This window comes from Ovis canadensis, chromosome 18 (assembly GCF_042477335.2).
Source record: "Ovis canadensis isolate MfBH-ARS-UI-01 breed Bighorn chromosome 18, ARS-UI_OviCan_v2, whole genome shotgun sequence".
Classification (NCBI taxonomy): domain Eukaryota; kingdom Metazoa; phylum Chordata; class Mammalia; order Artiodactyla; family Bovidae; genus Ovis; species Ovis canadensis.
Genome location: NC_091262.1, coordinates 26,871,528 through 26,899,467, shown reverse-complemented (window position 1 = coordinate 26,899,467; position 27,940 = coordinate 26,871,528). Strand labels below are relative to the sequence as shown.

At 50.0% G+C, this 27,940-nt stretch overlaps 1 protein-coding gene across 2 annotated transcripts in view; it reads right to left on the bottom strand.

Annotated features, from left to right (window-relative positions):
- Nucleotides 1–300: 300 nt before the first annotated feature.
- Nucleotides 301–27,940, bottom strand: part of FAM174B (family with sequence similarity 174 member B) — a 143,422-nt gene continuing 115,782 nt past the window's right edge. For both annotated transcript variants that reach the window (XM_069559936.1, XM_069559935.1), the window contains 2 exons: nucleotides 18,227–18,358; nucleotides 301–1,970 (listed from right to left, as the gene is read on the bottom strand). In XM_069559936.1, the coding sequence (XP_069416037.1) occupies nucleotides 1,967–1,970; nucleotides 18,227–18,358 (136 nt within the window). In that variant the 3' untranslated portion in view covers nucleotides 301–1,966. The remainder of the gene's footprint in view (nucleotides 1,971–18,226; nucleotides 18,359–27,940) is intronic.

Here is a 27,940-nt window from a genome sequence, read left to right as displayed (position 1 = left end):
TCTCCCCACCCCACCCTCCCTTCTCCCCACTGCCTGGGACCCCACTCCCCCCAGTTCCAGTCGACACAAAGGCCGGCCTGCCTACCTCACCTTGCCGCCTCTCCACTAGCGAGGGGTGCACAGTGGACAAAGGGGGGCAGCGTGCCGTGCCCCTGGAATTTTTTTCTAAACTCCCAGGACCAGGGATCTACCCATGGTCCCCCATCTCTGCCCCTCCCAGCCTCAGGCCTGCCTCTCTGATCACAGGAAGGCACCCTACTGGACTCCCAGCTCAGAAAACATCCAAGGCAATGCACACAGTTCGCGCCAGAAAGGTTTTTATTTAAGAGCCTGTGGTGCCAGAGCTCTGGCATCCGGAAGGGTCATCCTTGGGGGCTGCCTCTGCCAGGCCCAGTGGCAAGCACCTGGCGTTTACATGTCAGGCAGAAGAACCAGCTTCTCCGAGGATGGAAAGGCAAGTGGAAGCCGTGGCTCCAGTTCGAAGGTTCTGAGGGCACACAGCTCCCAGGTGCCCTGGCCCACTGAGTCACCTCCCGTGAGGACACGGTGGATGGCAGAGACAAAGTCGGCCCAGCCCTCCAGCAAACAGGGCAGAGAAAGGGAAAAGGGAGGCCAGCAAAAGCAGTGCGCTCACAGGAGGCGCCAAGGGGCAGCAGGCCTCCACCTTCAGGCTGGCTGTCCCTGAGCATCGTCCTCTACAGCTGGCGAGTCAGCCTGGCAGGCCCAGTGGGGCTTGGGAGCCAGGAGACCCCAAAGCAGGGCAGCCCTCTTCTCAGGAAACTGAAGAATTTGAATAGAGGCGGCAAGCTGGAAAAAGCTGGAGCTTTTCATCCCAAGCGGCAGAGCAATCAATACAAAGGGAAGTATGGGAGCCCTGCAGAACGCCAGCAAAGAGGGGACAGAAGAGTTCACAAATACTCTTCCAGGAAGAGCAGGGTCCCGGCACCCCGAGGCACTGCCCGGAGACTTTCGCCAGAAGGATACTGGGAGATGGCAGGCCTCTAGCGTCCCAAGAAGTCAGCCCGAGGCCCCGCTTCCAGAAGCCGGCAAGCGTTGGGCGCTTGAGCTGTGGGACAACCCGCCGCCCAGACTCCCAGCCCCACCTGCGGGAGGGGCCCTCCTGCACTCGGCACCTGCATCCAGGTGGGCTCCTGGACCAACAGCAAACACAGTCCCTGGCAGGGGGTTTTTTATCAGCCAACCAGATCACCATTCAAATTATCACAGTGAATTTTTTGTTTTAATTCCATTTCTAAGACCAACAACGTAGAACGGTGACAGGCAACAGATATTACTAACTGAAGACAGGTGAGCACTTTCTCTTCTCTCTGGGGATGGAGAAATTATCTCACGTGTATACACACACACACACACACACACACACACTCACAGCAAACACAGGTAGAGGTCTCTCCCTGATATTCAGAATTCTTTGTGAGCTAGCCATGGCCAATTCTGCTAAACCCTTTGGGAAAAAGAAAGAAAAGGAACCACAAGGACTTGTTTACACCTGCTACAAGCTGAGCAGCTCTACGCCCCACACTCTAAAACCTGGATGCAGCCACCACCAATGAAAAGCCAGCGCTCCCATAGCTGATCAGGAGAGCGGACTGTCAGAAACCTTTAGGTCCTTGGTCACTTCTGATCTCTCTCACTTTTGTCGACAGAGTTACTTTAAAATTATTTTTAAAATCAGCCTGTTTCTACCCCTCAGCAAGGCAAAAGCCCTCTAGGGGAGAAAAGGAAGGGGTGACGTTTGAAAGGGGCATGTGGAGGGTGGTGTCTCCTGCAGTGACACACAGAGCTGATGGTGTGCACGCACACACACACCGGAGTGTGCCGGAGTTGCACAAATAATGTTTGTTTTGGTTTCAACACCTCGGATGGGACAGCTTCCAGATCCTTAACACCCCGAGCCTCAGCTGACCAGCTTGCCACAGGACGCCAACACGCTGGTGAACAGGTTTTACCTAAAAGAAGAGGAAGAACAAGTCAGTGGCCTCTGGCAGAGCTGTGCACCCACTGCGACCCCTCCCTGACCACAGCCATCCCCCAGGCCACATTATCACTGTCACCGTGGCAGGGCGGATGGCACCCTTCTCTAGCCCCTCCAGCAGCACCTCCTGAGCTGCACCCCCACCTCTCTTCCCATCACACTGAAAAGCCGTCTTTCCAGTTCTTGAAAGCTCCACCCTCCTCAACCCCAGGACCTTTGAATGAGCTGCCTGCAATGCCCACCCACTCCTCCAGGTAATGCCTTCCCTTCGCTCGGCTCCCAGCTCAGCATCCTTTCCTAGGTCCCCACACAGGCCTCTGTACACAATCTCTTTTCTTGTAACCCTCCTTCCTAGCACTCCTGCGGGTATTTACACCAGGGCTTGGAGAAGGAATTGGCAACCCACTCCAGTATTCTTGCCTGGAAAATCCCACAGACAGAGGAGCCTGGTAGGCTACAGTCCATGGGATCGAAAAGAGTTGGACACGACTGAGCGACTTCACTCACTCACTCAGCAAGCTCTCCCTGTTTAGAAGTCCAGAGAATACTAAATATTTTTTACTTTTCAGGTCCTTTAGTTTTTGTGGCAGCGGCTCAACCTAACTGCTAGAAATGCTTGGCATGACTGAGTTTCAATAAAACCTTATTTGTGGATGCCGAGGTTTGAATTGCATTTAAGTTTTACATGTCATGAAACGTTATTCTTCTTTTGATTCTTTTTCAACCGTCAAAACTGTAAAAATCATTCTTGGCTTGGGAATCGTAAAAAAAAACAGACAGTGGGCCAGATTTGGTCTGGGGGCAGTAAGCTGCTGGCCCCTGGCTTATGGATTATGACCTGTGGTTTATGTAATAATCTGATTCATGTCTGTCTCTCACTTAAACTGGGAGCTCCCTGCAGATGAGATGCTTGTCTGAGCTTGTTCACCTTTAAACGCCAGCACCAAGCACAGCATCAGACAATTGTAGGGGGTGCAAGAGATATTTGTGCAATGATCAAGGAAAGTTGAAAGACTAAATCTATTCAAGACATCATCCAAAGACTTACAAGAGGAGGAAAAATCTGAGAGGTATCCATCTATTAATGTTTAAAAGTGGACATTATATAATCTGGGCTTCCCAGGTGGCTCAGCGGTAAAGAATCCACCTGCCAATGCAGGAGACATGGGTTCAATCCCTGGGTCGGGAAGATCCTCTGGAGAAGGAAATGGCAACCACTCCAGTATCCTTATCTGGGAAATGCCATGGACAGAGGAGCCTGGGAGGCTACAGTCCATGGGGCCGCAAAAGAGTCAGACATAGCTGAACAATGATAAAATCACACGGAAAAATAGTAAGGACTTAATAGAACTTATAACAAACTTATAACAAACTTTTCCACGTGATGTTGCTGCTGTTCAGATGCTAGGTTGTATCTGACTCTTTGCGACCCCGTGGACTGCAGCACACCAGGCTCCCCTGTCCTTCACAGTCTCCCAGAGTTGGCTCAGACTCATGTCCATTGAGTCAGTGATGCCATCCAACCATCTCATCTTCCGTCACCCTCTTCTCCTCCTGCCTTCAATCTTTCCCAGCATCAAGGTCTTTTCCAGTGAGTTGGCTCTTCGAATCAGGTGGCCGATATTCTGGAGCTTCAGCTTCAGCATCAGTCCTTCCAATGAATATTCAGGCTTTATTTCCTTTAGGATTGACTGGTTTGATCTCCTTGTTGTCCAAGGGACCCTCAAGAGTCTTCTCCAGCAGCATAACTCGAAAGCCTCAATTCTTCAGCACTCAGCCTTCTTTATGATCCAACTCTCATATCTGTACATGAGTTCTAGAAAAACCACAGCTTTGATGTTATATGATCCCAAATATAAATATCAGGTAGCTAATTACTGAAAGATATGGACATCTTATTTTTAGGAAATGCACACTTTATTTGGGGGGAAAGGGACATGATACATGTAACTTATTTCAAATGGTTCAGAAAAAAAATAATCTGAACACACAAAGCCACCATAAGGCAAATGAGGCAAAATATTAAAATAGGAAAATCTAGATAAAGTGTATCTGGGTGTTCCCTATTTGTTTTGCAACATTTTTTTAACTTTGAAATTATTTCCAATTAAAAAAAATGGGGGTATCCTTGTATTGTCCACTAGGGTCCCCTACTCAACAGAGTAGAGAAGAGAAAGATAAATCCCCATGGCCACGTCCACACTGTGAAGGCTGGCTTTCTGAGATCACCCACATGCCCTCTTCTCTGGGTTGGGGAGTGGGCAGCGCACTCCCACTGACTGACATCCACAATCTGCAGAGCTGAGGCACTCACCCCCACTCTCTAGACGCAGCCTGAGGACCTGCCAGCAGCCCTGACCCCACCATCGGGCTCTCCACTGCATCCGGCTGCAAGTTCAGTGCTGAGCGTGAAGGGCAGGGGCCAGGACACTGGAGACAGAGCAGCAAAGGTTTCCGAAAACGAGAATCGGACCAGAGTAAAGGGACCCAATTCCCAAGAGCTATCCCCGAGCAGACGTGTGTGTGAACAGAAGCACACGCTAGTGAGCCTGCTGAATCTGGAAAAAGCAGACCGTCAGCTCTCGCAGAGATGTGAACTTTACATACCGCCAACGCGCTGAAAATTCCCTTTCACTGGCATCCCCAAATTGCCATTTAGTTGAACTGCATCTTCCAGATGCCCTGAGGGCCCACCCCCCGATTCTCTGATGGGTTCTCCGCCTGCACCCCATCCCCCGCCACATACACGGCGTGCAGCTGGTGACATCCCTTGCGTTTACAGGGATAAACACCCACGTATGCACACACAGAGAGCCGGTGGAGCTGGATCAAGAGTGAGGGGAGCCCACGAGGAATCAAGCACATCTGATTCCTCAGGCTCCCTCTTCAGCGGAACTAAACCTCGGGGGCTGCTCCCGGACAAAGGAAACAGACCCACTCGCCCACCCCAGGGGGAGTTCTGGGGGCGTATACCAGCACCCTGGAGGTCACCAGCTCTGGATCTCAAGTCTGAGTGCTGTGCTCAGCTGTCCTTCAGACTCCAGTGCTACCAGGACTGGGGAAGTTCTGGGGAAATCCAACATGGGGATTGGGGTGAGGAGGCTGGCTGTAAAGTCCCCGCTCTCTTCTTTTTACCCCGCTGTTTCCCTGAGGCCATGAACTTTGGAGCGCTTTCCTGGGGAGGGTCCTAGGTTCACAGCTATAGGTCACCTGGTTAGCTCTGCATGCTTAAGTTGCTTCCGTTGTGCCCGACTCTTTGTGACTCAAGCTCCTCCGTCCACAGGATTCTCCAGGCAAGAATACCAAAGTGGGTTGCCATGCCCTCTTCCAGGGGATCTTCCCGACCCAGGGATCGAACCTGTGTCTCTCATGTCTCCTGCATGGGCAGGTGGGTTCCTTCTGGTTGGCGCCACCTGGTTAGTCCCACATCTGCTCAAACCTGCACCTGTCAACATGCCATTATTTCTTCCTCCAACGCCCTCACACTCCCCGCTGCCCATTAATCAGCTCCAGGCTCACTCCCTGGTCCTTCCTAATGCCCTGTAAGCTTCATCTCCACTGGGAAGAGGTGCCAGGGAGACGAGCCCCGCCGCTCCCCCCACCCCCGGCAGCCCACAGAGCCCTGTGAGACCAGGTCCTCTTGTGAGAGTCTGTGTTTCTGCCATCTCACCATCTCAGCCCAGAACCTGCGCTCACGGTGACCTGGGCACACGCAGAAGGTGATGAGCAGAGATTTCCAGGAGGACTCCCTGGGTCCTTTCCCTCCCCTCCTCCAGAGCAGCCAAACCACTGCTGACATGCTTGCTTTGTCATTAAGGCCAACCAGCAAGGGGGTCCGTTCTGACCCCGTCCCCACCCTCCCTGGAGACCCCAGGTGAAGTGAAGGCATGTTTAGGCACCATGAGCTATGTTTACTCCCTTCAGATTTGTAACAATCCTGCATGACAAAGCTGGGTTACAGCCATCCCAGAAAAGGAGGGACACTCCCCAGCCTGCTCTGTCCCATGCTTCACGGGAAGCTCATCTGTGGGTACAAAGAGCCATCAACAGGCGAGCAGCTATCTGGGGACAGGATGCCTCAGAAAGATGGCACAGCAGCCACGGGAATAAACGATGGAGAAGCCGAGGGGGGAGGCCGGGCTACACCTATGAGTGCAGAGACGGGCAGACGGGAGGACCCCACCACCCCATGCCAGGGAACCCGGGCAGTTCCCCTGCTTTCATCCCACCGCGCCGACCACAGGAAAGAACAACCCAACAACGTGGCAAGTTTCTACAAAAGCTCTGCTGGTTAGGATTATGTGTGTCCTTGCCCTTTTGCCCCTTTTTATGATTGATTCTCACACAGCACTGGAAACTGTACATGTACGTAAGCAGGGCACTAAATCAAATTCACTTAAACATGGATGGGCCTAGAGATATCGTACGAGGTGAAGTAAGTTAGAAAGAGAAAGACACATACCACAGGATATCACTCAGAAGTGGAATCGAAGAAAATAATACAAACGAGTTTATATACAAAACAGAAACTGATCCACAGACACAGAAAACAAACTTACGGTTATCTAAAGGGAAAGGGAGGAGGGAAAAATCAGGAGTCTGGGATTAACACACGCACACTGCTGCTGCTGCTGCTGCTGCTGCTAAGTCGCTTCAGTCGTGTCCGACTCTGTGAGACCCCAGAGACGGCGGCCCACCAGGCTTCCCGTCCCTGGGATTCTCCAGGCAAGAACACTGGAGTGGGTTGCCATGTCCTTCTCCAATGCATGAAAGTGGAAAGTGAAAGTGAAGTCGCTCAGTCGTGTCCGACTCTTAGCGACCCCATGGACTGCAGCCTACCAGGCTCCTCCGTCCATGGGATTCTCCAGGCAAGAGTACTGGAATGGGGTGCCACTTCCTTCTACTATATATAAAACAGGGATTCCCAGGGGGCACTAGTGGTAAAGAATCCACCTGCCAGTGCAGCAGACGTAAGAGATGTGGGTTCGATCCCTGGGTCAACAGAAGATCCCCTGGAGAAGGAAATGGCAACTCACTCCAGTATTCTTGCCTGGAAAACCCCATGGGCAGAGGAGCCTGGGGGGCTACCGTCCATGGGGTCGCAAAGAGTCAGACAGAACTGAGCACGAAGGTATATATAAAATAGATAACCAACAAGGATCTGCTGTACAGCACAGGGGACTATACTCAGGTTTTGTAATAACCTGTAAGGGAAAAGAACCTGAAACAGAAGAGATATATGTATAACTTAATCACTTTGGCTGTACACCTGAAACTAACACAACATTGTAAATCAACCACACGTCAATTGAAAAAAAGAGAGTCACTGAGCAGTAAATTTTCATCACCACACAAATTCCTGTTTCCACAGTCTCCCTTCTCATAGACATAAAACTCAACTAGTTTTACGGGGCACAATACCTTAGCTGAGAACTGCCCCCAGAATGCCAGTATTGCAATTCAAAGAAACAAAAATGCCTCAGGAGACACTCCTCTACATATAACACGTAAGCTCAGCATTCTGCAAGCAAGAGGGCTGGCAGAGAGTTAGCCAGACTGCTTTGGGGGTGGCCTCTGAGGTTGTTTCAGGTCCAGGTAGGATGCTCTGGGGGAATCCACCTGCCAATGCAGGAGGCGCATGTTTGATTCCTGAGTCAGGAAGATCCCCTGGAGAAGGAAATGGCAGCCCACTCCAGTATGCTTGCCTGGAAAACCCCATGGGCAGAGGAGCCTGCTGGGCTACAGTCCATGGGGTTGCAAGAGTCGACATGACTGAGAGACTCAACAACAACAGCAAGGCTGCTCCAGCACCCTTGGGGAGGCTGCCGGTCCTCCTCCCAGGCCCCAGCAGCTCAGGGTACCCACTGCCTCTGCAGCTGTCCCCACGCTGAGACTCCAACAGCCTCACTCCTCATCCTCAGGAGATGACGGCTAGTGGGGCGAGCCAATGGCCTTTCCCAGCTCAAGAATTCTAGAAGTCACTGCCCTGAGGGCGCTTAGCAGGGGCTTAGCTTTGATACTGCCCTAGGTTGGCCATGGGGACTCAGGTCCCGGACCTCAGTCTAGGATAAGCAAATCAAATCTGTTTTCTCCCTCTCCTACCACAGCCTCCAGGGGCCTCTGGCTGCAAACAGCCACTGAACGCGTTTTGTTCCAAAGATAAGATGATGCTAGGCACAGCCCCCAGAGGTGCAGGGGACATCTCGTGCGTTTCTAATTATATTCCCTTCAGTAGCCCTATCCAGGAAAGGGTGGGTGGCAGGCATCTCTGGAACGCACATCGGCACTCCCACGGGGCACATCTTTTCCAGACTTAAAACGCAGAGGAACTGAACCCTCCCTCCCGGCCCCAGGGAACCAGTCTGGCAGGAGCCGTGTGTTCTCCAAGCAGAGCGCCTTTGGGCTGCGCTGGTCACAGCTGCTGGTGCCGCCTACCAGATGGAGAAAGAGTAGCATCCGCCTCGCCCCTGGGGTCGCCCAGAGGATGTCACAAAAGGCCTCAGTAATAAACCGGGGAGGTACAGAGGCCCATAGCATCAGCCACCGTATTCACGAGGCCAACCAAGCTCAAATGCACGCAACCAGGATGCAAATGCCTTTTGAAATAAGGAACCACTTCAAAACCCCGGGGTTCTCTGCACTCCACGATGCCATCGTTTCTCTCTTCCAATTAGCCTTTTAAGGACAGAGTTGGAAACTCATTTCCACAGACGCTCTTCCCTCCCCACACACGCACGCACGTGTGCTTAGTCGCTCAGTCGTGTCTGACTCTTCGCAACCCCATGGACTGTAGCCCACCAAGCTCCTCTGTCTCTGGAATTCTCCAGGCAAGAAGACTGGAGTGGGTAGCTATTTCCTTCTCCAGGGGCTCTTCCTGACCCTGGGGTTGAACCTGTGTCTCTTAAGTCTCCTGCACTGGCAGGCGGATTCTATACCACTGAAGCCCCTTTCAGCCTCCCCACACCTGGCCCTAAACAGCGGGGTTCTAACCTCACACATTGTAACATCTCAGTGCCGTGGGAGCCTGGGAGGAGGGCTGCCCACGGAAGCCTGGCCCTGTCTGCCTTCTCTCCGCCCCACTTCTTGCCTGGCTGATGCTCACGGGCTCCAAGTGAGGAGATGTTATCCGAGCCACAAGTGTGATACAAGGCAGGGTACCACCTTACCACCCGAGGGCCAGAAACACGACTTTCCTCTTTGCACTCATTGATAAAACCAACTAAGGTCATGATTCAGCCACATCCGATTTAAATGTAGTCTGTAAACGCATGTAAGAATTAAAGATTTTAAAATTTTAAAAATAAAAAACTAAAAAAAAATAATAATAATAAAAATAAATTTAAAAATAAATAAATAAATTTTAATAAATAAATAAATAAATAAATGTAGTCTGTTTCCCAGCGGGAACCAAAAACTTTGGCTGAGTTCTGTCTAAACAGGAAAGATGAGGACCACTGAGCAGACCGTCACATGTAGACGGAGAAGGTCTCGAAAACACTAAAGCCGACACAAAACCGGTCTTAAAATCCTTGCTCTTTCAAACGCGTTGACCTGAAAAGTGGTTTGTGACATGCCGCTCAGGTGGAAAACCGTTCCAAAGCTGTGTGTGTAACATGGTCCTATTTCTGTTAAAAAAAAAAAAAAGAGGATTCCACAGGTACGAACTCACACACACTCTAGTGGTTATCATTAAGTGGTGAGATTAAATGTAATTTTACTTTTCCTTTTTTTAAATCTGTAATCGCCATACCATACACTACACCTGTAATAAGAAAAGCTATGACCCAGTCTTTGTCTTCTTCAGTGACCAAGGGTCTTTGAGCCCCAGGACTAGAGGGGTCTTCTGTCGGGTGACTCAGCCCCAAGTTCACTCACATCCTCACACATGGCACCAGCTTCTCACAGGAACCACTTGAAGTCCATCGTCCTTTGCAACAAACAGGGAGGCAGGGTAGCGCCTGGCACTGATAAGGAGAGCCTGAGGGAGGCAGCTGAAGTAGACAAGATTACTGAATAAATGCTAACATCAAGGCCGCTGAAAATAAAGGAGCTAAATAGCCAATGGACAAAGTTAGAAAAAAAAAAGAACAGAATGCACTCAAAGAAAGCTTAAGGAAGAGAAGCAGAAATCAACTGAAATCGAAAAAGATAATTTAATAGAAAGGATCAAAGAAATCAAAAGTTGGTTCTTTGTACAGTTGGATAAAATTAAATGTACAGCAAAACTGATCAAGAAAAAGGAGAAAAGGCAAACAAGCAATATTATTATTGGAGAAGGCAATGGCACCCACTCCAGTGCTCTTGCCTGGAAAATCCCATGGACGGAGGAGCCTGGCAGGCTGCAGTCCATGGGGTCACAAAGAGTCGGACACAACTGAGCGACTTCACTTTCAAGCAATATTAAGAATGCAAAGGGGACATTCCCTGGTGGTGCAGTGGCTGAGACTCCATGCTCCCAACACAGAGGGCCCGGGTTCGATCCCTGGTCAGAGAACGAGATCCCACGAGCTGCAAATGAAGATGATGCGTGCCACAACTAAAACCTGGCAGAGTCAAGTAAACAAAGACTTTAAAACACAGCAGTGAGAAAGAGTGAAAGGAGACCATGACTGCACATAGGACAAAGGATAAAAAGACGATGAAAAGAGAGCGTTGTGAGTAACCTTAGACGATACATTTGAAAACACGGATGACAAGGACAAAATCTCAGAAAAATAAAACCCATCAAAACTGCCCCAAGAACAGGACCTCCCGGTGGTCCAGTGGCTAAGACTCTGTACTCCCAATCCAGGGGCCCGGGTTCTGTCCCTGTTCAGGGAACTACATCCTACATGCCCCAAGTAAAGATCCTGCATGCCCCAACGAGACTGGGCACAGCCAAATAAATAAATAAATATTTTGTAAAAGCCAAAAAACTGCCCCAAGAAGAAACAAAGACTAAAAATAGTCCTGTAACTATTCAAAGAATTAGACATCAATAGTGTTTTCCAGTCTTCAAACAAAAAAGCATCAGGGCCCAGACAGTTTTAGCAAATTCTACTAAACATTTAGAAACAAATAATTCTAATCTGATACTATCTCAGAGAAAAGGAAAATACGGAACTGCCTCAATTTGTTTTATGAAGCTAGTAAAACTTCTACCAAAGCCTGACAGTTCAGCTCAGTCACTGAGTCGAGTCCATGGACTGCAGCACACCAGGCTTCGCTGTCCATCGTCAACTCCCGGCGCTTGCTCAAACTCATGTCCATTGAGTCAGTGATGCCATCCAACCATCTCATCCTCTGTCATCTTCTCCTCCAACCTTCAGTTTTTCTCAGCATCAGGGTCTTTTCCAATGAATCAGTTCTTCTCATCAAGTGGCCAAAGTATTGGAGCTTCAGCATCAGTCCTTCCAATGAATATTCAGGACCGATTTCCTTTATGATTGACTGGTTTGATCTCCTTGTAGTCCAAGGGACTCTCAAGAGTCTTCTCCAACACCACAGTTCAAAAGCGTCAGTTCTTTCATGCTCAGCTTTCTTTATAGTCCAGCTCTCACATCCATAATGACTACTGGAAAAACCATGTAATGCAGGCGTAAGTGGTTTAGCCACTAAGTCATGTCTGACGCGTGGGACCCCATGGACTATAGCCAGCCAAGCTCCTCTGTCCATGAGATTCTCTAGACAAGAATGCTGGAATGGGTTGCCATTTCCTCCTCCAGGATTCTTCCCGACCCAGGGATCGAACCTGGGTCTCCTGCACTGCAGGCAGATTCTTTACTGACTGAGCTACAAAGGAAGCACCATAGCTTTGACTAGGTGGACTTTTGCTGACAAAGTAATGTCTTTGCTTTTTAATATGCTGGCTAGGTTGGTCATAGCTTTTCTTCCAAGGAGCAAGTGTCTTTTAATTTCAGGGCTGTAGTCACCATCTACAGTGATTTTGGAGCCCCACAAAATAAAGTCTCTCACTGTTTCCATTGTTTCCCCACTTATTTGCCATGAAATGTTGGGACCAGACAGATGCCATGATCTTTGTTTTCTGAATGTTGAGTTTTAAGCCAACTTTTTCACTCTCCTCTTTCACTTTCATCAAGAAGCTCTTTAGTTCTTCTTCGCTTTCTGCCATAAGGGTGGTATCATCTGCGAATCTGAGGTTATTGATATTTCTCCCAGCAATCTTGATTCCAGCTTGTGCTTCTTCCAGCCCAGCGTTTCTCATGATGTACTCTGCATATAAGTTAAATAAGCAGGGTGACAATATATAGCCTTGACATACACCTTTTCCTATTTGGAAACAGTCTGTTGTTCCATGTCCAGTTCTAACTGTTGCTTCTTGACCTGCACACACATTTCTCAGGAGGCAGGTCAGGTGGTTCGGTATTTTCATCTCTTGAAGAATCTTCCATAGTTTGTTGTGATCCACACAGTCCAAGGCTTTGGTGTGGTCAATAAACCAGAAGTATATGTTTTTCTGTAACTCTCTTGTTTTTCTATGATCCAACAGATGTTGGCAGTTTGATCTCGGGTTCCTCTGCCTTTTCCAAAACCAGCTTGAACATCTGGAAGTCCATGGTTCACACACTGTTGAAGCCTGGCTTGGAGAATTTTGAGCATTACTCTGCTAGAGTGTAAGACGAGTGCCATTGTGCGGTAGTTTGAACATTCTTCGGCATTACCCTTCTTTGGGCAAAGCCTGACAAGGATATGACAAAATAGGAAAATTACAAACCAATCTCAGCCTCTAAGAGAAACAAGAAAGTCCCAAGCAAAATATCAGCAAACTGAAGGTAGCAATGTGAATAAAACCATGACCAGGACCAAACTCCTTTTGTCTCAGGAATGCAAAACTGATTTAATTTTAGGGTGAAAAAATAAATAATTATAAGTTCACCACCTTAACAGATTAAAGGAAAAAGTATCATATTCTCAATAGAGCTAAGAAATACATTTAATAAAATCAACATTAGCAAACTGTGAATAGAGGGAAGCTTCTTGGAAAAAAATCTACAAACCCTATATGGTTTGTATAGCAAACACTGCTGTTGTGTCAATACTGAAAGCACACCCGTTAAGGTCAAGAATAAGACCGGATGCCTATTACCATCACTTCTATTTAACAAAGACTTAGAGACCAAGAAGGCTTTTTTTTTTTTTTTAAAAAAAAAAAGGGTAAAATGATGAAGGACTTGAGGGAAAGGGAGGCACTCCTATTAGTCTCACGTGATATATAGATATAGAAATCTCAAAAGAATCCACAGTTACACACTAGAATTCATAGGAGTTTAATGAGGCTGCTGGACATTTTTAAAATCACTCTTTTTAAAAAATCAACTGTATTTCTAGACACCATGAACAAAAAGTAAGAAAGCGATACTTTTAAAAAGGAAGCTCAGATTGAGGTCATGAATCGTGTGGCAGCGGCTTGCAGAGGTACTTGTCTTTGAAGCTGTCCCCAAAGTGACAGCAGAGAGAAGCCTGCAGCCCCAGAAGCAGAAACGCAGGCATGGATGCTGATCCGGCGGGACACGGGAGTCATTACAGTAGATGGTTGGGGATGAAAGACTGATAGGAATGGACTTGCTGGGTCCCGACTTTCTGCCCAGAATCAGGGTGGAGGAGAGGCTCAGAGGCGCCTGGGGGACCTTAAGTGATTCCTGTATTAAAAATCACCACGGGTGAAAGGGCCCCATGCTACTGCTGTGTGACTTAGAGAACGGGGCCGGAGCGGGGGGTCGGGGGGCGTTACTACAGCTACCAAACAGCACACTCCAGAGCGTGGCCACAGACCAGGGAGCAGACTCAGATTCTCAAACAGCAGAAGTGTTGTCTGCTACCTTAACACCTACCAGGTGGTTCCATGCAATCATCTGCCTAAGCGTCCACTGACAGACAAATCAATAAAGTGTGGTATACACACACACACACACAAGTGGAACACTCCTCAGCACCAAACAGAAAGGAATCCTGCCATTTACAAGGCCACAGACGGACCATGAGGGCACCACGTTTGGTGAAGCAAGTCAGACTGAGAAAGACACTGTGTGATCTCACTTATATGTGGAATTCAGAAAAACCAAACTCATAGAAAAGGAGATGAGATCTGCAGTTATCAGAGTCAGGGCCCTGGGGACGGGAGAACTGGGCAAAGGGGGTAAAAAGGGTTCAAGCTCCCAGGTGGGAGATGAAGACATCCTGGGAAGGCAATGCGCAATGCGATGACCCCAGGTAACACTGCTGCACGGCGGACCTGAGAGCTGCCTGGAAAGTGGATCCCAGAAGTTCTCATCACAAGGAAAAAAAATGGCTAACTATGTGCGGTGCTAGATGTCAACTGAACTTACTGTGGCAATCATTTCCCAATACGTGTATGCCGTATGTCCTCCTTCAACTTGTACAGTGCTGTATGTCAACCGACAGCGCAGGAAAGTGGAGCAATGCCAACACAGCCCTGATTGTTCCTAGGAAAGGAACTTGCTCCATTGTCTGAAGCACTGAGATTCACTGGGGAAGGCTCTTGGTCTGACAGTGGGTTCAGTACGTTCCTCCTCCTCATGCCATCGGACACGACTTCCACCCAGCCGTGTTCAGACCACAGTAATACTTATATCCACACCCTCTTCCCACCTATACTCAGGAACAAGCCTACAGTTAGGACTGTCCAGACAGACTACTATATTTCTTTACTCAGGCTTTTCTTATGCAGTCAGACCTGGGGCTACAACAAAAATCACTCCATCCATAGCAGCCCCCAAGGAGTCAGCTCAGACACCAAATACAAATGAAATCCTATTCCATGGCTCAGAATCAAAACAGTTCGTGATCCACTAAAGCCATCCAGGGCTCCCTATTGTATAATAACCCCAGCAGGCCTGCAAGATGCAGCCAAGCCTTTCCATTGTGACTCAATGAAGACAGCGTTGTCTTCACATTTCATTTTATTTCTGTGACTTGCAATAAAATCAGTATAACCACTTCTTATGTATATGGTATTCTGCAGTACAGATGCATATTAGTAATTGTTTTGATTCTTCTCAAAGGGGGCTGTTATTTACCTAAAATGCAAACCATCATTAATGGTTTGTTCCTCTATATATAACAAACCCATGTCTTAATGTTGTGCATTCTCCATGAAATTTATGTGTGATTCATTAACAACTCTTTTTCTAATATCAGTATGTACGTGAACACAATAGTACATTTTTTTCAGACATGAGTATAAATAAAATAGCATTTGAAAGTAAAAAATATATGTACCAGAATGTAAAACACCTTGGAATATATCTAGCAAAAATTCATAATACATTAATGGAGAAGTTTTTGAAAGACATTTCTTAAAATACCTAAATCAATGGGAAGTCATTCCACACTCATGGATGAGCAGAACGTAAAAGGGCCTGATTCTCTTTATTTTTTCTTATTGAGGTATAGTTGATATACAGCATTATGTAAGTTACAGGTATGCAATATAATGATTCAAACTTTTTGAAGGAAAAACGTTTAAAGATTATACGCCATTTATGGTATTATAAAGTACTGGCTATATCCCCGTGTGGTGCAATATATCTCTGCGGCTACCTTTATACCTAGTAGGCTGTACTTCTGAATCCCCGACCCCCATCTTGCCCCTCCCGTTGCCCTCTCCTCACTGGTAACCACTAGTTTGTTCTCTGTATGTGTGAGTCTGCCTCTTTTTATTTTGTTATATTCACTACTTTGCTGTATTTGTTAATTCCACACATACGCGATATCACATCATATGTCTTTCTCTGTCCGATGTACTCCACCTAGTACAAAGGGCTGATTCTCTTTAAATCAATCTACAGGGTCAACACAGCTCTCATCAAAATCCCAAACACTTCTTTCTCGAATCTAACTCATTTACAGCCAAGTACACCCAACGTCGTGCTAGAAAAGGACAATTCAGGAGAGATATGGACGACCTATATTTGCTCCCTGGAAGAAAGACTATGACCAAGCTAGACAGCATATTAAAAAGCAGAGACATTACTTTACTGACAAAGGTCCATCTAGTCAAAGCTATGGTTTTTCCAGTAGTCACCTATGGTTGTGAGAGTTGGACCATAAAGAAAGCTGAGCACTGAAGAATTGATGCTTTTGAACTGTGGTGTTGGAGAGGACTCTTAAGAGTCCCTTGGACTGCAAGGAGATCAAACCAGTCAATCCTAAATCAGTCCTGAATATTCATTGGAAGGACTGATGCTAAAGCTTAAGCTCCAATACTTTGGCCACCTGATGCGAAGAGCTGACTCATTGGAAAAGACCCTGATGCTGGGAAAGATTGAAGGCAGGAGGAGAAGGGGACGACAGAGGATGAGATGGTTGGATGGCATCACTGACTCGATGGACATGAGTTTGAGCAAGCTCCGGGAGTTGGCAATGGACAGGGAGGCCTGGGGTGCTACTGTCCATGAGGTCACAAAGAGTCAGACAGGACTGAGGGACTGAACTGAACCGACTGACTTTCTCAGTCATGGGAAATCTGTGTGCAATGTGACTCTTATGGGTCAACCTGGCTGGGTGACACGGTTCCCAAATATTCAGTAGTCTGGGTGTATCCGGGAGGGTGTTCTTGCTGAGATTAACAATTGTCTGGGTCGATTCAGTAAAGCAGATTGCCCTCCCCAGCGTGGGTAGCTCTCATCCAACCTGTTGGAGGCCTGAACAGCACAAAAGGCAGCATAAGGGAGATTTGCTCTGTGCCTGTTTTGAGCCAAGGCACTGGTCTTCCCCTGCACTCCCGCTGGAACTCACACCGTGGGCTCTCCTGGTTCCCAGGCCTTCAGACCTGGACCTTTGTAACAAGCCTCTCCCTGTATACACATACCCTACTGATTCTGTTTCTCTACAGAACCCTGTGGGGGAGGGTGGAATCTCCAGATTGGGCCCAGCCTGTATTCAGGTCTCACTTTTGCCACTAAGACCTGAGACCTTGGCCAACCCAGGGCCCCTCTCTGGGTTTCCACGCCCTCATCTCTAAACTACATTCGCCAAGACCTCCCTGGCAGTCCAGTGTTGGGACGGCCATTTTCCAGGGATACAGGTCTGATCACTGGTTGGCGAGCTGGGATCCCACATGGCTCAGGGCAGTGAGGCCCACACATTCTAGCCACTGAGCCTGGGTGCTCTGGAGCCCATGAGCCATGGAGAGCCCGTGTGCCCCCACTATAGAGTCCACACCCACACTCATATGCCGCAGCGAAGGCCAAAGACAGCCATAAATAAATAAATAAACTCCAGTCACCCCAGCTTTCACACTGAGAATCCCACAGACCCAAACGCAGTACACCCCAAAAGGAGCCAAAACCCAAAAGACAGTCCTGAAGTCACACAGTCATTCTGACCTTTCCACAGGCAACCTTAAAAGAAACACACCTGCCTTTGGAACTCAGAAGTCAGTTCCATCCAAGGAGTAGCCCCCACCCCACATGCTCCATTACCAGCTAAGCAAGCCTGAAAGAGCAGTTTCCATTCATGTGCTTGGCGTGAGGCACAGGAGGCTGCGTGCACCAGATCCCTGCCAGCCTGTGCTCAGGAAGCTCATGGTCTGAAATCCAGCCCCCCTTTTGCTTCTGTAAAGCTGGCTCCTCCCAGTGAGGGAGTCCCGGGTTCAACCCCTGGGTCGGGAAGATCCCCCAGAGAAGGAAACAGCAACCCACTCCAGGATTCTTGCCTGGAGAATCCCATGGACAGAGGAGCCTGGTGGGCTACAGCCCATGGGGTTGCAAAGAGTTGGACACAACTGAGCGGATAACACTTTCACTTTCACCCTAAAGTGTCAGCATCTGGAAAGAGCTGAGAAGACCCATTTCCCTGCTGGCTTCCTGGGTGCTGTGCATTCCCAGAAGGGATCAGAGCACTTCTCCCCACATACACAGAACGCTCCAAGGTCAAAGACAGCCAGAAAACAAGATTATACTCCTGGGCACTCAGTGTCTTCCAAGGTGGACCCCCCCACCTTCCTGAGTCTGGGAGCCCAGGAGGAGGCCACTGTCCCCACCCAGCCTCTGTGGTCGTCTAGTCGCTCAGTCGTGTCCACCTCCTTGTGACCCCGAGGACTGTCGCCCGCCAGGCTCCTCTGTCCCTGGGATTTCCCAGGCATGAATACTGGAGTGGGTTGCCATGTCCCTCTCCAGGGGATCTTCCCGACCCAGAGATCAAACTTGCATCTCTTGCTTGGCAAGTGGCTTCTTTCACCACCAAGCCACCAGGAAAGCCCCCCGGTACCTGTATTTGATGTCAAATACTGTGGAGTCCTCGTCCTCATCATCCTCTTCGTTCAGCGGGGCCATTTCCACTCGCTCAGCGGGAGTGGTGATGATGTCATACTTGCGGGTCTTCTTCAGCCTCTTCCCGGACCTGGACGAGGGGAAGCACATGCCTGAGACCAGGGCGATGCCCACTGAAGTCAGCCACGCTGCCACCCCCAGCCCAGCTCCCAGGAGATCTGGCAAAACCCCACCCAGCTCCTTCACTTCTGGCCACGGGACCTCGGGCGGGATCCTGACCTCAGCATCCCTCGTTGGTCCTCACCCACAAAGCAAAGATGTGCCCTGAGCGCTGTGAAGCCCAGGGATCAGGCTCCATAACACCCAAACGCAAGATTTTCAAAAGGAAAAGTAAGGCAAAAAAAACCCACGACGAGCCAAAGATCAGAATGTCCACCGTGGATGGAGCTCAGCCACTCCCTGGGCCAGGCCTGAGGCACCTCGTCCCCGCATCCCCCGGCCCCTCACCCTTGCCCCAGCCCTGCTGTGCCGCAGGTCACTGCTCCAAGCACAGGCATCACCGCCTGGCACCACTGTGTGCGCTGCCCCACGGGCCGGCCCAGTGAATCAGAACCCAGGCTGGGCCGCTTTCTACCTGTGTGATCACAGGCAAGTCAGTCAATCTCCCAAGGCCTCAGCGTCCTCATAAAGAAAATGGGCTGAGGACAGGCCAGGGAGGATGAAGTGAGACGAGACATTCAGTCAGCCCAGGCAGCAGGCTCTTGGCAAAAAGGGCTGCTAGTGAAAAGAATCAACAGAGAGGGACTTCCTTCGGGGTCCAGTGGCCAAAACTCTGCGCTCTCTGTGCAGGGGACGGGGTTCAATCCCTGGTAGGGAAGCTAGAGCCCGCATGCCCCAGCTGAAACATCCTGTGTGCCGCAACCAATACCTGAAACAGCCAAATAAATAAATTTTTAAAAAAGAATCAACAAAAAGGAGTTAAACGGCCTACGGCCTCTCTCATATGACAAGGACTTGGACAAATGAGTATAGTTTCTGTCACAAGGATTTACGAGCATCGGGAGCTGTGACCCTAGGCTTTTACCTCTGGGACGGTAGACGTCCACTAAGGGCCGCCAGGAAACCGCTGAGCAAGCCTGCCTTCCGGTCTCCAGTGTCAGACCTCTACGAAGCATGCAGCATTGACCAGGCCACACTGAGAGTTTATGATGCCACAGGGAACAATACTGTTTTACGACTACTGATGCTCTATGCATTTATTTCTCCACTATTTTGAACTTTTTCCCAAATGCCTTGTATCCTCTGATGTTCCTCTTTTGAAAAAAAATTTTTGAAACTGTCTGTGAGAAACCAGTCAAAGCACCACCACCCCCAAATCACAAATAGGGCACTGAAGAATCATATTCTCTAAACATACTTCCCACAGGCCGTAAGCCGTACCTGCATGGAGACCATGTCAAAGACACATGTGGGGTCTCTCTGTCCCCAGCACACGAAATGCCTCAGGAAGTTTGCAAAAGAGTGAAAACAGAAGTTCACCTTCAAGTAAGAATTTCTTAGGAACAGCAACTTGCTCTTTTCTTGAAGAAAGAAAGTATAAGTCTCTCAGTTGTGTCCAGCTCTTTGCGACCCCATGGACTGTAGCCCGCAAGGCTCCTCTGTCCATGAAATTTTCCAGGCAAGAAGACTGGAGTGGGTTGCCATGCCCTCCTCCAGGGGATCTTCCCAACTCAGAGATCAAACTACGGTCTCCAGCATCGCAGGCAGATTCTTCACTGTCTGAGCCACCAGGGAAGCCCAAGGAAGCTCTTTTCTTGCCTAGTATTCATCAAAAACATGATCTGTGAAAGGATTATTTACATAGAAAATATATATATTTATCTACACCTTTGACATAAAGCAACCTACAGAGCCTATAGTATTTGCTGCCCGTGGTTCTCTGTGTAGAGACTTTGGGGCATCAGGTATACAGCCTGACAACCCCCTAGCCTCATTACAAAGCAATCTGTCATTCTGCTTCCATCACAAGCACCGTGTGTGTGTGTGTGTGTGTGCGTGTGTGTGTGTGTGTGTGTGTGTGAAACCACATGGATTTCAAGCACGATGCAGCAAGGTGCAAACGCCAAGCCAGGTGGTTAAGACGTAAGAGGGGCACAGCCAGCGGCCTCCCCAGGGCCACAGGACAGCAGTATTTTGGAAGCAGGTTTGTGTGGGAGCTTAAATGCTAACGTGATAAACCCCGCTAGTCCAGATTCTTGCCATCAAGATTCTTGTTTTCCCTCCACCTCCCGGCAATGGAATAAAATAGATCTTTTGTTCTGCCTCAGAGGACTTACAAACCCTGACCAATTTAATCTCCAATGCTGGATGGAGACATTCAAGCCCAGAAATGGCTCCATACACCACAGGCAACCCACGACAAAGCCACAAGGAAAACCATCCACCCCCGAGCCCTCTAGACCAGGGTCAAGCCCCGAAAGTACACTGACCCAAACACCACACCTTTCTCAGGAAGTCTCCTATCTCCGCCCTGATGAATCACAGCTGTTCAGGGGAACACCTGACTTTGGAAAGGACTTGCCCTTCTGTTAGCTGTGCCCAGTGCCAGGGATGCCCACTGGGCACACACACCTGCACGAGCATCTGGAACACTAGAACAGGAGACGGCCTGTGGACCCAAGGGCTCAAGAAGGCTCCTATAGATGCCCAAAGAGACTGGCACCCAGATGATTTCTGGATGAAGTCACCACTGTTGGTAACCATCTCTCAAACATCACGAGGCTTAGAGCATGCAAAATCTGGACTGTACGCCTCAGGCTGCCCTTGGAACCTGAAACCTCACTAAGTCACTGGTTCTGGAGCAGGACTGACTGCTGACCCGGGGAAAAGATTCTGGGGGCTCTGACTTCAGCCTTGCTTCACGGGAACGAATCCCCATCACCCACAGAATCACCTTCCTTCTTCCTGACTGCTTATACAGTCTTTCGATGAGAAAATTAACCTACTGAGCTTAACATAGACCCGTAAACACCTACCCCTGGGAGAAGCTAGGACACAGCCCAGCCTCTAGAACACCATGGCCTACTTGCTTTAACACCAGCCATTCCAAACCAGGTCACCTGAAAAGATAATTTAAACCTCAAGATTACACCAAAGGTGTGACAGTTAATTTTATGCATTGACTTGACTGGGCCACAGGGTACCCCAACATTTGCTTAAGCACTATTTCTGGATGTGTCTGAGAGAGCGATTGTGGTTGAGATTAACCCCGGAATCGGTAGACTGAGCAAAGCATATCGCCCTCCCCAGTGCAGGTGGGCCTCACCCAATGAGTCAAAGGCCTGAGTAGACAAGAAGGACTGACCTCACACAAGGAGGAGAGAATGCCTCTACCTGGGGGCTGGGACACCATTTTTGTTTTTCTGCCTTCAGAACTGAAATCTTAGCTCTTCTTAGATTTCTGGCCTGTATATGTACACACACATACACAACACACACGCACTCATTCTTGGTTCCATTTCTCTGGAGAACCCCATCTAACAATCCTCTGCAGGAACCCTCATGCATACATCAAACACCAGTTCTGAAACAATGGAGACACTGCATTTCCAACAAATCTCTGAGACACAACACCCTTCACAAAAGGGGAGTAATTCCTGCTGTTTTGCTACGGGGTCTGTTACTAAGGGGAAACCAGTATTTGGGAGAGGTTGAAAGAGGCTCAGCTTCATCTGTGGCAGAAGCCGTGAAGCTGGCAGGGCCGCACTGGAGGGAAACCCCTGCATACAACTAGACTGGGCCAGGATGGGGTGGGGCAGGGGTGGCTCGTGTGTTTCTCAGATTGAAAGGTGAGCTCTTTCTTTACCGTGTGGGAGTCAGAAGCAGGGAAGTGCAGGAACAAGGTCAGTCGGCATTTCCTGCAGACCCTCTGACTCCTGAGCCTCGCTGGACTGGAGTCAGAGAATGGAGTCATCCTGCCTTGGGGAGGAAGATGTGAGACAAGGGGGAAACAGACTCACTGGGAGCGCATACAAGTGCGCCGAGGCCTGCTGTCTCTTCAGAATGCTCTAACACAGCCACCCCCAACCTTTTTGGCACCAGGGACCAACTTCATGGAAGACAATTTTTCCAGGGAAGTGGGGAGGAGCAAAGTAGTTTTGATTCACCCACTGCTCACTTCTTGCTATGCAACCATGTCCCTAACAGGCACGAGCCAGTTAGGGTTGGGGACCTCTGGTCTAAGTTATCTTTTCCCTAAGAGTTGAGCTCCTCCTGAGTGCCAGCTAACCAATTAACACTAAGATCACATGCAAGACATAAATCATCCTATAAGGCAATGGGCTTCCCATGTGATGCCAGGGGTAAAGAACCTGTCTGCCAATGCAGGTTAGACACAAGAGACACGGGTTCAGTCCCTGGACTGGAGGATCCTCTGGAGGAGGGCACAGCAACCCACTCCAGTATTCTTGCCTGGAGAATCCCAAGGACAGAAGAGGCTGGTGGGCTACAGTCCACAGGGTCACACAGAGTTGGACACGACTGAAGGGACCTAACACGCACACACGTGAGGCAGCACTGTTACCTCTGTGTTACAGACGAGGACACCAAGGCTCAGGGAGGTCGACGTCTCTAGGACCGAGGACCGTGGGCTGCCCCAGCACAAACCTCCCTGGACGTCACCTTGAACCACCTCGTGCTGGCCAAGAGGAAGGCTCCAGTTCTCCGCTCACTCTTTCTGCAAGCTCACCCCACACTCCATTAGAGTCCGCCTCCACTTAACTTTAACACCAGGGAACTCTCTGCCCTTGGTATACATTTTTCTGGAACTTGCTGCTTAACACAGCTCACACAGTCCTATTTCAAAGCAATCGGGGCTGACTGCTCATAATAAACGCTTTCTAATAGTGACTCCTGGACACGAGTTGGTTTGGGACAGGCCAGCCTCCGTCTCCTCCCTCCTTAGGGCATCTGTATCCTTTGTGAACCCCTTTGCCCCATGGTCCCTAGGGGAAGAGGAGGCCTGACCACTGGCCACACCCCCAGTTCCAGGAGTGGACCTGGGACTTAAGTCTGAGTCAAAATCAGTGTATTGCCACCCCGAGGCCCTGACTGGGAGGCTGGGGGGAGTATGTGACTAATCAGAGCCAGTGACCTTTGCTGGGCAGGCAGCAAAGAGGCAGGGAATCACCCAGGTGAGAGCCACCTCGCCACCTTCTAGAGACGGAAAATATCCTTTTCTGGTAAGCGGTCTCTGAGGTGACCTCTAAAAATGGTTCGCCATTCACCTGACCCAAAAAACCCCCATAAAATCATGCAAACCAAGAGGTTCGAATCTTCGCGTTCACTTTAAGAACACCCGTGAAACTGCCCAGGCCATGAAGGGTATGCATATCTGGAAAACCACCATGAATGTGACGGGTGTCACTTCAAAGGCGCAATGCATGCCATTCCAGTGTTACAACACGGGAGTCGGCAGGTGCGCACGGGCCAAACAATGGGGCTGGACGCAGGGTCGCTGGTCCAAAGAGAGTGCTGAATTTTGACAGCACAAGCTCAGAAATGCAGAGAGTGGTGCTGAATTTACAGGTTTAGATGTAGATTCTCTGATCACGGAGCAGGTCCAGGCGAACCAAGCCCTCAAGATGCAGAGCAGGACTTACAGAGCTCAGGGTCGGATCAAGCTGAGCTTTCCCTGCCACACGGAGAGGATCCGCACTGCAAAAAGAACAGATTGTCCCTAAACCAGAAAAGGAGGTCATACAGGAGAAAAAAGATACCCTGGAAGAAACTCAAGAAATAAAAACAGCCCAGGAATAAATGCCACCCCCCAAAAAAAAATGCAAATAAAAGTTTTTTTTTTGTTTTTTGTTTTTTAAAGAAAGGAATGGAAAATAAACCAACACGGTAGAGGAGACTGGAAGGAAAGACCCTGCTCCAGATCGCCTATGATGCCAGCTCTCCTCGACACCAACAAACTACCCTCATTGTCAACAAAGCCTGTCCAGCCAGGGCTTTCGGTCACACACAAACAAGGAGCTCTGACCGTCAGTGGGTCTCAAAGGAACGCAAGCACGGCTGTGAGGATAAACACCATCTTCTGATTCTCCCACATTCTAACAACAAACCTTCCACACGTAAGTAGAATTTTCCCATTTCATCAAACCCTTTAAAACCCCAGGACCTTTGTTCTGGTCCTAGAGGCAAAGAACCACACATATGAAGGGTCTTGGTGACGATGCTGTCCAAGTTTCCATTCAGGGCCTACCAGTCAACTGGTTTTCCAAGACAACCAACGGCCCCTTCCCACAGGGCTGCTCACCAGCATCCTGGTCTGAGGAAAGGGCGAAAGGGACGTGGCTACAGGGAATCTGAAACTCCCCAAGGGTCCCCAGGGGGCAGGGGGCAGCCTCTGGGATACAGCTTGAGAAGGAACATCTGGTTCTAGACAGAGGCCCGAGTCAGAGTCAGACTTGGGCTCCTATCCTGGTGTCTCTAGTTACGGATCTGCTTCCTCTGGGCCTGGGGGCACCAGCAGGGAGTGGGGAAAATGAGCAGGAGGGCAGCTTGCCACAACTGCCACAGCACCCCCTGCCCAACAAGGGGGGGATTCAGGGAACAGGGAGGGAAATGAGCAGTGATGCGGCTGGCCCATCCTCAACAGCACACCTCCCCGTGGCCGTCGTTTTTCTCTTCTGGTGCCAGGTCCCGCTAAACCAGGAGCCTCCACAGAGAGACAGCGAACGGTGGTTTTAAACAAACTGCCTGTATTGAGCTTCACGGGACCCAGCAAGCCCAGAGAAGTTATAGAAGAGACAAAGGACCCTTCCACTGGGGCCAAAACACACATTTTTAACAAGACAGAGGAGAAGTCCCAATTCCTTTCCTCTGAAATGTAATCCTACAGCCAGAGGGTTTGTTTACTCAAAGGCTCGCTGGACAGCTGCTCAGAAGCTGGTCTCCCCATGCGCCCTGGAGGCTGGGGCGCGAGGGGAGCCCAGAGGACCCACGTGGACAGGGGCCTGCTCGCCCCAGCCTCCCCTGCGAAGACACACAGAACAATGCAAAGCCGGAAGGGCTCGTTTGCTGTCAGAAGTTCAATCTGGGGGCACAGCAATCAGATCCATAGGCCGAGCATCCAGGGCCTTGACTCCACCTCAGTCCTTCCAACTCCTCTGTCTGGGAGCCTCCAGCCAAGTCCTCACCTTGAACCTGAATTTCGTATCCACGTTGACCACCTGCCAAGCGCCGCTGGGGTTCCAGGAGCGGACCTCACCATGGCGAGGGGTGGGAGGGAGGCAGGGAGTGAGCTCACATTTCCTTCTGGAACGATATTCTACCATTGACCGAGGTGACGGCGCACAGCTCTGTGAATGTACTACAAAAGCACGATCTGGGCACTTTGAATAGGTGAACTGCAAGGCAGGTGACATCTTACGAAGCTGTCATTAAAAACAGACAGGGACTTCCCTGGTGGTTCTGTGGTTAAGAATCTGCCTTGCAGTGTAGGGGATGCAGGTTCAATCCCTGGTTGGGGAACTAAGATCCCACGTACCTCGAGACAACTAAAGCCCCTGCTCTGCAACTGCTGGGGCCCACACACTCTGGAGCCCATGTGCCACACTAGAGAGGCCCTCACGGCCAAAACGTCCTGCAGGACCCAAGGAAGAGCCTGTGTGCCACAGTTAAGACCTGACCAACCAACCAAATCAATAAGTATTTTTTTAAATAACAGGAAAGAGAGATATATCTGTATGCATGCATATCTACCACATTCATTCACTTCTGCATTTATAAAATCTCTCTCAAAGGGTCACAAGAAGCTGACAGCATCCGGAGAAGGAAGCTGGGTGGCCCGGGGCAGGGCTGGGAAGGGGACTGTTCACTACGCACCCTGGCTCCTCATGAATTTCAAGCCATGTGAATCTGTGAGCTATTTTTAAAATGCATAAACAAGTAAATAAAATTCAAAGGCAGTAATTCAGGTAAAGATTTAAACAGGCCAGGGGTGTACAGGCCTGCCTCTGGGGCAGGAGACCCTTTCCCTGGAGAGGTCCGTGGCCCGACCCCCAGGGCCCCATCCTACCCAGAGGCTGCCCGCCGCCTCCTGCTCACCTGCGCTGACATGAGGAGCTGAACCCAGCATCTCTGGCCTCTCCTCCACCCGCGCTGTGCCCGCTGTGAAGCCCAGTAAAGCCAACAGCTCTACGGCCCAAGGGCCGGCTTTCTGCTGAAACCACACTACTTGTTCCAAGGAACACGCCACCTTTGACATTTGGAAAATTAATAAAGAAGATGAAAACAGAATGTGTAAGGGAGAGGCCGAATCGAGCAGCTGCTGAGAGTCAGCTGCCCGCCTTCGCGCCGGGCCGAAGCTTCCGAGGCCCCGAGGACACAGGCCTTTCCTGTTTGTGACGTTTTTGGCTGCACTGGGTCTCCGCTGCAGGGCAATCACGCAGGCTTCAGTGGCCGAGGCATGTGGGCTTAGGTACACGTGGGATTTTAGTCACCGGACCAGGGATCGAACCTGCGTCAACCACAGTGGCAGGCACTCTCAACCACCGGACCCCCAGGGAAGTGCCCAACCTCCGACCTCTGCCCTACATCTTCTCCCTCAGGACACGACATAACTGAGCCTTCCCTAGACAGCCAAGAAGCTTGGAGAAAGGACACGACCCCCAAACCCACTTTCTAGCCCCACCATGGTGGAAAGAAGCAGGTGTAGGAGAGACAGCCACAACAGTGCCATGTCTCCCAAGAAGGGGCAATGGCCTGGCATCAACCCCAGGCTCAGTGGCAAACCCAAGGCTGGGGTAGTGAAAAGGGAAGTCGCTCAGTCGTGTTGACTCTTTGCAGCCCCAGGGACTGTAGCCTGCCAGGTTCCTCCATCCATGGGATTTCCCAGGCAAGAATACTGGAGTGGGTTGCCATTTCCTCCTCCAGGGGATCTTCCTGACCCAGGGATCGAACCTGGGTCTCCCACACTGCAGGTAGACTCTTTACCATCTGAGCCACCAGGGAAGGCTGGGGACTGGGGGACAATTCCCGGTCACTGGCCTCCTCCCCTTCCTGCCTGGGACACAGTCCCCAAGTTCTGCCCATCACCTTCCTTTGAAAGCAGCTTAAACTGAGCCCAGGCCCGGGGTGATCTGAATCTCACCTGGCTCCGCTCCAGAGAGGCAACTTGAGGCTCTCGGTCATATGAGACAAAAGCAGCGAGAGCTTCAGGGCCTCAAGCAGCCCAACGCTAACAGGGCTCCAGCCAAGCCCTCCAGAACACAGGTGTTCCAGAGCCTTCCGAGTACAGGAGCATCAGTGTCAGGCCCGACCCCTGACCTGGGGCCTCCCCTCCCCACCTCACCAGGCTCTCTGCTCCAGCGCCAGCACCCAGCCAAGAGGAATGACGCAAACGCCCCAGGGCCCGAAGGCACAGGAAAGCAGTGAAGCCAGGCCGGCTCGATGTAAACAAACGCGGTGACGATCAGCAGCCAACCTCCGCTTGGAGTCAAGGAGACACAAAGATAGGGTCTCGCAAACGCAGATGAGGTGGGATCGCGCCTACCCAGCTCCCCCCACCCCCGCACACCATTATTCTCACTTGTTACTGGGGCTGTGTGTTTCCATAAATACTCCCATCTGTTGAAAAAAGCAGATCTGGATATTCATGTGAAGTCCCAATTTGAAGTGTTCTCAATTATCTCAGTTGTTAAAAACA